The 10,265-nt window shown below is 45.1% G+C and overlaps 1 protein-coding gene across 1 annotated transcript; it reads right to left on the bottom strand.

Moving 5' to 3' along the window:
- Positions 1–932: 932 nt before the first annotated feature.
- Positions 933–4,857, bottom strand: LOC135385065 (uncharacterized). Its single transcript, XM_064614241.1, has 3 exons — positions 4,349–4,857; positions 1,059–2,009; positions 933–994 (listed from the first exon to the last, which is right to left on the bottom strand). Exons 2-3 carry the CDS (start codon positions 1,675–1,677, stop codon positions 933–935), a joined length of 681 nt encoding a protein of 226 aa, XP_064470311.1. The 5' UTR covers positions 1,678–2,009; positions 4,349–4,857.
- Between the last annotated feature and the right edge of the window lie 5,408 nt (positions 4,858–10,265).

Consider the following 10,265-nt stretch of genomic DNA (forward strand, 5'->3'; position numbering starts at 1 on the left):
TAGCTCTCCCGCCCGTTTAATGAAAAAACGGTATTAGAACATCTACAATGTCACACATAATCTCTCAAGAAGCCACGTGCAGCAGTTAATACATTCGAAACATCAAAATCGTGAATAGCACCTTCGTAAATCTACGCGTACATCGCGACGAACCATTCAATTAACGAAATGCTGCGTAATTGGTCATTAAGGGATGAATGCCATCACCCTTCCTAAGCTCGGCATTTGAGTTTCAAAGACACTTTGTGCTTTTTTTTGTGCTTTATGATTTCTGCTACAGCGAACATTCAATGTAGTGTCGTACTTGACGGGTAATCAGCTTCGTCAAAGAGAGCGCCGGAAAGCAATTACATGTTCCAAAACATTCTCCATGCAGCAATGAACAATGCTTAACACATTAGCAGGCTTTCAGGCAGGTTGGAATTAAGCATCAGTTTACAGAGTTGTATTCAACTTCGTCAGATTCATTTGTGCTTAGCTCTGTTGCATACTGGGACGATTAATTTATTCTTACTCGAAGGCGGGATAAGACATGATTCAAATGAGCCTCGCAGTTTCACGCATTAGAACTTAAAATCTATGCATCGGGAATGTCGGAACAAAAGAATGTTCGCTTGCAGACAATAATACTGACTTTGAACACTGGTTTTGTTTGGCCCCTTTTATGAATTCCCTTTTGTCACAATCCACAACCAACGAATTGCTTTTACAATGAAGGAAGTCATATCATTGCCTGAGTTCATTTTTAACACTCGTTCGTAATGGCTACATGACGTAGATTTTGTGAGTCGTTTTGCTCAGCACAACGTCCGTATACTTTGAAGAATGTGCCTGTAAATCGTGCTTTGCCTGTTACGCTCTCCTGTAATGCTGAGAAGCAACACTTTTCTTTTCGGTAAATAGTACTGCCTCTGCTCACTTTTCATTTTCTATTATGCCATTAGATCAGATGTGGCTAAATGTAACTCGTTGTACCTTGGATCTAATACGAAACCTATATTGGAATTGCCACCGCTTAGATGTAACCCACAAAAATAGCATCACTGAAGAACACTCACCCATTTCGTCGATCTTGGGCGTGAGAGCCAGTGTGATCCCGATTAGCAAAATAGCGATGGTCAAGATCACCGCACTAACAGTCACCACAATGAGCTCCGCCTTTTTGTCCCTACGTTCATCTTCGTCTTCCTCATCCTCTTCCACAACACCATTGGGCTTCCGCTTCCGTTTCTTTTTCTTTCTTTTTCGTCTCCGCTTCTTCTTCCTGTGGTCCGAACCGCTACCGCCTCTACGCTGAGACCAAACGCTCTCGGACTTGGTCGTGGCCACCGTCTCGCAGTCCGAGGGAAACTCATCGTCGACCACCAACCTCGACTCGCATCGACTAGCCAGAGGATTGTCTTCCGTTCCTTTCCTCTCGTGGTGGTGACGTCGATGGTGGCGATGATGTCGGTGCTTGGGGTCGTCGCTCTTGCGAGACACGTCGTCGAAGCCCGAGACGGACAGCGTGTCCGGTCCTGGTGTCCAGGGCACTGGAAGCGAGTCTCCGGCCTCGATGGCGATAACGATTTCAGATTCTGTGATAACGATCCGGCATTCATCTTCGGGCGTTGGTGTGGACTTCTTGGTTTGTGCATCGGGGTCGGGAGAGAAGCAGCCGTTCGGGGTGGAAGTCATGATTGTGGTGCGTAGCTGTTAATGTCCTGGCTCGGTTGTCAGGTTGCAGTGGGATAGAAGAGTCGGCTCTGGTGCACTGGTCACAAAGAATTCTCCTGGTTGGAAGTTTTGCAAGAGTGCTTGAGTGGTCGGCTTACGGTGTGATTGGGGTCTTTGTAGCGATAATGTGTCAACCTCTAGAGTTTGGCGGTTATTGCTTTTAAATACGCCTTCTCTCTAATTCAGTAGATCGCGATGATATAGAGTCATTGTTCTTCGCCTTTTTTTATCCGTTTGTTATCCGTTGCTCTCCCACCTTCCAACTGATGGCTTTGCGTTGCTCAAATGATGCGCTACAATGAGAAAAAAAAAGAGAAGAAAACTATTAGAAAATACGATCTCCTGTTATCGTCAACCCTGTTCAAAAGATAGTCTCTATGCGACTAATTTACTGCAGTGTTTTATTGAAGACGTTAAATCCGCTTAGAAGCATGTCAGGAATCCAACAAACATCGGATCTACATCGTCTGAGCCTGGAAGCAATTTTGGAGCATCGTAAACTCGGCTGTTTTTTATATATTTATGCCAGGACAGAGATTGCTTAGAACCTATTCCCATCATTGTGGAATTTTTTATGCGAAGGATGCTCGGTGATTCACTGCATCTTACGTTGAGTTTGGGAATTATCTGCGTTATCCTCGGATCAATATGCAGTATTAAGAGAGTTCTTTATTACACTTTAGTCTCGCTTTTCTTGATTGAGGCTGTCGGACACATCAGTTGAGGGCACACCAGTTTTGAGCGTAGCCTTTGAGAAACCTAAGGGCTTATCAGTACGCGCGGGCCTGAGAACAAAAAGCTTTTTCTTGGCTTGCTGTGATTTGATCGACATATTCGTGCTAGACTGGAGGAGCTCTCAATTTTGCCTGGATTCTAGGTACCTCATTCTCAATCCGTTTATACAATTAATTATCTGTGTTCTGTTGATTGGATTCGATATTGGAATGGAAACTTTAATCCTTATCCTCATCGGGACGTTTCAACTGAAAAGTCGACGTGTGCAACTTATGAGAAGGTCTAAACAAATCGGCTTGTAGAGGACATGGATAAAGCCTGAGTTCGAGGCTCTGAGCAACACAGAGAAACATCTCGTGTGAGAGACAACACTGAGACAAATATTACACACATGAGGCGCACCACGGGCGTGTTTGCGTCTCTACGCTGCCCGGCTTTGTCTATGATGGAGGACGTTCCAACTTCGACGTTATCTCCAATTAACCCTGAACTTAAAAGCATCTTAACACGACATGTGCGTGTTACAGAACATAGAGGCCCAGGCCAGGAAGAGGGAAGACCAATTTGGATTATTCCAGAAGAATGAAAACTTCACGAAGCGTGAGAGGAGCAAATCAGACTTGGTTTGAAATGTTTTTTTTTTTCCCGACCAGGTTGCGTACCTGTCTCTGCAATTATTGTCGTGTCGTGCTTTTTCATTCTTATCATTTCGACCTCGCAGGTACATTTTTTTTTACAACGATGCTTTCTAAAATATTCTTACCCCGCTTTTCGCTTAGCCGAAAAAGAAGCTTTGTTACGATGATCATGATTTTTTTATTCATACTTTTACCTCGCTTCTTTTTTTCGTTCTTTTTTGTTTTTCTTTGAATGCGTATTGCTTGTGAGAACACTGCATGCAATAAATTCATCGAGAGGACAGATGTTCTGAGGCTGGAACAACGTAGAAGGGACAAATACATACAAAGCCTCAAATTGCCTAAGAAATTAACGACGAAAGATGGAAGTTACTCAAAAGGTTAGTCAGCTGTAGGACTCGAACCCACATCTTCTGGATTACCGGTGATCCAGAAGATGTGGGTTCGAGTCCTACAGCTGGCTAACCTTTTCAGTGACTTTATCGTTAAATTCATCGAGTTCGTGATCTCTTCCACATTAAAAACATTTCGCATTTAAATGATAGGCTGACCGTTAGGATACTACTTTGGTCATCTTCTTAGTTATCAGGTTACATTTCAGCGCTAGGAAGACGACGCAAGACAACACAAAACCGAGATCACACGGACCGGGCGCTTTCCGTGTGTGCCCTCTCCGTGTGATCTCAGTTTTGTGTTGTCTTGTGCTGTCTTGCTGAAATCTACACGGACAGACTAGAACACGTGCTACATTAGACTACATTAGCTGTGCCTCAGAACTCAACTAGTTTAGAAACTTCTAATCGCTACGCGGCTAGTGAAAAAGTACAAAACGTTTCTTTCAGAATGCAACAACTCGCATCACCTGGCGCAACCCAAACTTGCGTTCCGCTATTTCTAGTCTTATTTGGTCTATGAATCAATAACAGTAGATACAAAGAAAATAGGTAGCTCAACAACTGGCCTCCTCACTATTGCTTAATTTTCTTCAGTCTATTATTCTCGGCGGTATTTGAATGTACATTTTACGGTACACATTTACGTCCACCTAGTCGTTTTGCAATCAAGTTCAAAATGCCACCGCGGTCAAAGCTAATAACACACAACACTTTTTATCTCGGATCAGTATAACAATATGGAACAGTTATATCACGCCTGTATAGTTCTTCAAATACCGCGTCGCGCAAGGCAGCGCTGTAAATTTGGCGGGGTATTTACACGCCTTTCGACTTTCTATAAAACTGAATCAGAAAGATAAGCACCATTGCAATCCACTTCGAAAAGCATTCGTGCCATTGTCGTTGATGACGATGCAGAACTCACTAACAAACGCGCTCTTCACAGGTCACGTATCCATTCACCGTTATATTCCAGACTGCGAAGAATCAAGTAACACTGCCAGCAAAGCACACTAGTAATTGGAAGCAGATGATCGCCTGTTGAACGTGTGCTGCATCGATTCGCCTGAACACACGCCGTTCCAACTCGTTTCGGAAGCGAGGTGCTTTCGTCTCGCGTCGAATAAAAATCAGCAGAAGACACGCACACGAAGCGGAAGACACAGAAGTTCTTCCCGGCACAAAATGGGTTGAATCACAAAGCGAAGAATTATTCGTATCACATTCCAGGCGAAACAGTAATTATAGCACCAGCGATGGAGCACAATCGAACTTATTTGCTTTCCCACTGACGCAGACGACGCATCCGTTGCAGATCACAACCGGAAAACAGCAACGCACAAGAGTACACTCGATCTGAAATGTAAACACACACTGCATTCAACATTCTCGTCACACACACAGACGCACATAAAAATCAACACCCGCGCGCACACGACGCCGCAGCATGTTGCAGAGGAAGAAACTTTGAAAGCAGACGACAAAAGTTAGCAGACGGGAATCTGGCGCTGCGAGGGAAGAACACACGGGATCAAAGTAAGGCGACGCACGTAGTGGACCAGGCGGATAGGTGCGGTAATAAAATCATGATATCAAAGCAGGGAAGTAGAAAGCGGTTTTTGGGCTGTGGAGCGCCGGTCGTCTCGTGCGTAAGTGGCTGGAGCGGCGAACAGCGCGCGCGTTCAAATCGATCCTAGCGAGAGGCATGCGTGTGAAGAGAAACCCGGCGCCGTAGCGCGCAGGTATCGCCGGCGGAGGTGGATGCTGCTGAGAGAAAAAAGGTGAACGTAGAGGAAGAGAAGAAGAAATAAAAAGGCAGCCAGACCAGCTCTTCCACCAGCAAGCCAGAATACTTGCTTTCCTACCGCCGATATTTGTGGAATGCGGGTGGATAGAATTTTTTGGTTGGTTTTGGGGAGGCAGGAACGCGATTGTGTAGATTGCTGCTGCGGTGCTAAGCGTGTAGGCAGTAGGGAAGGTTGCTTCGAAGCTCGCAGGGCTGGAAGAGATGGGTTTGAGTGGGCGCATTTTTTTTTAGACGTTTTATCGAGAGAAGGTTATTATAACGCCGTCTTCATTTTTGTTGCTTGCAGAGTGTACGGTTGTGTGGTGTGGTTGATTGAAGTTTCGAACGATACTCCGTGGAATATCTATTGATAAAAATCTATTTCGTTTCCTTCTTGCTTTATTCCTGTTGCGGTCTCTTCTGCTTTTATTTATTTATTTATTTATTTACTTTTTGCTGTTGTTAGTAACTTGTTCAATGCCAAGATAATGCCGAAAAGTAATGCGAAAATTGAGGTTTCCGCCAACAGAGCAGGTTACCGTGGACGAAAATAATAGGAAACACTGTCATGCAACGTTAAATCATAGTACATACGTAGGACGCATGATAGCTCTTGCTTGTAATAATAGTATGCGTAGTACTTCACGCACAATGGAGTGAACTGAATGACAGAAAAGAAAGCACTTAAAGCTGACCGGTTAGGGACCTGGTTAGTTTGCCTTGCAAGTTAACAATCTTATTCACGCACTAAGGGAAAGTTTTGAAGCAGCGCTTGGTCTAACGCCAAAAGCCAAGCCCGGGAGCCGTCGTTGTTGGCGTTACAGTTACGTAAAGCGTGCTTCACCCAGCGCTTGGAAGTGTGAGGAGAAGCCGACTTTCAAACTGGCCGCGTCAACAGAGAGAATGCAAACTCCCACTTACCGCCGTCTCTTCGTCAGCACATTTTACATTAACGACACAGCGAAACAGAAAATATGGCAACGGGGTGTCCATATAGGCACTCGTGACCTGAGCAAAACCTTCCTTCCCTATTCCGTAGCGTATGCGCAGAATTTCGAGAGAAGTCTGCTGAAACGGTGCACAATATTTTTGAAACCATGACAGCCTTGTTTTGAACAACGTTGAAAGAGAGAGAGAGAGAGAAATCGAATAAATATTGGCAGACCATTTGTTTGCAGTCGCCGCATGCAACATCGCGGTCGGCCGTTACAGCAGCTTCTACAACCGTTGCAGCAAAGTCGTCTGCTACAGGTGTTTATTACGACTGACGGACGATTGCGTTTACCGCGCAAGCCTAAATCACTTTTAATCTCTTGAAACGAAAGTGTGTGGCTACGATACGGTTCCTTTCGAACAGATGCGGAGGACTGCCTTCCTTGTGATAAGGTTATGTCATGTGAAATCTCGTTATCTCGTGTTATCTCGTCATCGTCACTAAAAGATGACAATTTCCTGTTTTTAAAACATTATTGCTTGCTCATAAGCATCTTCTGATAGCAGAACATCCATACAGTCATTTAGTAAAATATTTGTTGTAAAAAAAAGATCGTTCCAAGCTTTCATTGATCTGCATCCGCTTGAAATCTGTAAAAAGCTTATGAATTAGAAGAACATAGAGCTTCGATCTCATCTTTCTGCCGCTTCCCTTCGTTTCTTCCAGGAAGCGTCTTCGCTGAAAATGCTTCTTGGGGACGGGATATTTACTTAACTCCAGTCCATTAGCGCAACGGAGGACAGCACGATGTAAAAGTAAAGTTTGGAAGAATAAACAGAGCAATCCGTGAAGTGAACTTCACTTGTTGTGATCCGATGTCACGTAGTACGTATATATTCATTTCTGTTCAATGTAGTGTTCATGATACCTAAAACATTCGCTCTCGTCCGGTATTCCGACCAAACGCTCGTTGTGCAGAGGCGTGGGATTCAACGAATAATTGAAGTGCGTTTATTTTGAGAGCAGTGAAAGTGCATTCGGATATCATTTCAGAAGCGCCATCTGGTAGGTCAGCAATGGCGCGTACGACTTCAGAACGATACTGTTACTCGATAAGGACTCGACAATGTGAATAATTCGATAATGTGATAATGTGTGTGGGCGCAACTATAGGAACAGGACGAACACGTGACACAGGACTCAATGAGTCCTGTGCCTATAGTTCTTGCCCAGACTCAGGCTTTTCCCCCCTCCTCCTCCGCCTCCTCCTTCCTTCTTTTACAATAAACATATGTTTATTGTGTTCCCCACAATACATACATAACATATACAAAACATATATTCCCCACCCCCACTCACACTTTTCACATTATGGAGTTTGTCCATCAGCAGCCTGCATCTATGCCACACTCTCAAGAAGGACTCGAGTTCAGTCTTGGGATGGTCTTTAGTGTAACCTATGAAGCGGGAATTGTTACATGACACGTCACGAACACCGGCGAGGTTATATGCCACGTGAGCTCGACCTAATAATAATCCTGCGTTCATAGAAACTAAAAAAAAAAAAAAAAAAAACTGCGCCTAAGAATGGAACAAAGCCGTAGATTTTTTTTAACAGAAAAACAGATTCCGTCTTCAAGAACCCCTCCCCCCACCCACCCACCCAAAAAAGAAAAAGAGGAAAGCACTAGATCCTCTCAGTAAGCTTCACCATGCGGAAGACACGCTTGTACGATAATTAAAAGTGCACCGCGCAAAAATATTCGACTATGAATTTCTTGGCTTCCGTCCAGAAGTTCCATAGTGCAGTACAGTTGCTCCTGTCAGTGGCGTGGCCAGAGGGACCGCGGGGTCTCCTGGGTCCAAACCCCCCGAAATCGTACCTTTGACAGAGCATTTTTGGGAGAGGAAAATGAAGGTGAAATCCTCCTCCCCCATGTAAAGTCCCCGTAAGGGGACTTTACATGGTAGTCCCCTGCAGCATGGTAGCATTCAAGCAATGCAGACCTTCCAAAATATTTTCTGGCTACGTAACTGGTCCCTAGTTGCCAGCATAAAACTCTCAACATTCTGCACTACAAACAGCACAGAGCGAACGACTCCACCATACTCTAACGAGGGAATTAACATCGACAGATGCGGAAATGCGGCAATAACGGAAACCCTTACAGCTGCAGAAGCCACGAAACTAAGCAACACTGCTGTCATCGCGGACTCATGGTGCGGTATCTCCCTCATCAACCATCGGAACGAAATATGCCGCTTCGCAGGAAAGGCGGCGCGGCTGCAAATAGCACGGCTTCAGTCCCAGGGCACTACGGTGTCGCTCCAGTGGATGCCTTCCCACATTCTAAGAAAAAAAGGAGTAAAACGGGGAGTAATTGCAGCTTCTACTCCCCTAGTCTGCAATTACTCCCCATTTTAGTCCCCTAACCCAACATTTAGTCTCGACATTTACTCCCCAGGACTGCAAATTGTGACTAAACTTCGCGAATGGTCTCCTGAATGCAACAGTCTACGTAAATATGCGCCTTTGGTCAATTTGAACGACAAACAACGTAGCAATTTTCCAGCCTACACAGAGTAAGAAACAGTTAGCGCATCTTTCTTCGCAAATTGTGCCTTAGTATGGCGCAAGATTTTATATCACTCGATATATCACGGTTGACGGTTTGCTTCAAAGTTCAAAGTAATTTCACGCATGCGCACCAATTATGTACCTGGGACTCTTACAACAGCGCGTGAAACGCGGTCTTCACTCTGTGACATTCATTTACTCCAGAAAGGGACAATTTTTTGTGGCAATGCAATTAGTCCCCAAAAGGAGTAAAAGTACTCCTTTTTTTCTTAGAGTGCATAACTATACATTGCAGGAGCCCTGCCGACAGTAAAAGCCCCTTCAGAGCATTTTCAGGACATACGCAGGGTGGACACCCTGGCAAGCGAACCGGAGACGGAACGCGCCGCGAAGCAACTGTGGCTATGAGTGCGTACAAACGTGGACAGATGGAAGAGTGGGGGATAGAGCGGGAGGTTAGTATGCGTCCTGGGCCGACTTCAAGGGCAACTGCGCCGACATTCGTCTGGAAGGTCTGCCGGAAAACCCAGGGAAAACCCGAGACAGGAGAGCCGGTGCGGGGGGTTCGAACCCGCGTCACCTCCCAGTCTCGTCGTGGAAAGCGGCCACCCTAGCCACAATTCCCCGGCAGCTGGTACAGACGGATCTGCACAACCACTGTGTGCAACGGGTTCCGTCGTTAGAGCCAGAAACTTCTTTTTTTTTTTTTTTTTTGTATCCGACCTGGCAGCAGCGCGTGCCCACGTCCTATAAGCTCGGGCGTATCCCGTGTCTTGCATAATCTCATTGTGCCAGCAGCCCACAAAAATGCAAGGCCACAGAGAAGAGAGGCGAACAATCAATGCAGCGGAATTGTTCGTCTCTCTTCTCTGTGTCCTGGTGTGTTGTGCGCTGCTAGCATGCTTAACTTAAATGTACCATATTCATTGACGTTTCTACACTCTAAATCTTTTCACACCTTTAAAGGTGTAACAACGTGCATGGCGCACGCCTTTTTAGGTGTAATTTTGGTAACATCATAATGGAGCACGGTTTCGCACAAATTTTCTTTACTCGAGTGTTGTCTGTCCTCCAAAAATTCAGTCTTGCAACATCTCAACATTGTTCAACAGTATTGTAGACACTTGCGCGTGCTCGATTATCGATAGCGATGCATATATGCATTAGCTCGTACCTACGATATCCAAGACATAATGAAAGCAAGATTCGCACCGACACTTGATCTTTAGTAATGCTTTCCAAATTTTGTAAAATATCATCCTGGAGATGCAATGTTACGCAACCAGGTTGAATGTTCATAGCGCACACCTTTAAAGGTGTGAAAAAGTTTACAGTGGAGGTGTATTTCATATACGTTCACGCTTTTATCACATATCCGACTGCACGAAGACTGATCCTTTCGTCTCCAAGACCAACTCTATGACACCCGCGCCTGTTTATACGTGTTCCCGACGGAGCTCTTCCTCACTGCGAGAGAAGCCCT

This window comes from Ornithodoros turicata, chromosome 2, assembly GCF_037126465.1.
Source record: "Ornithodoros turicata isolate Travis chromosome 2, ASM3712646v1, whole genome shotgun sequence".
In the NCBI taxonomy this organism is placed as follows: Eukaryota; Metazoa; Arthropoda; class Arachnida; order Ixodida; family Argasidae; genus Ornithodoros; species Ornithodoros turicata.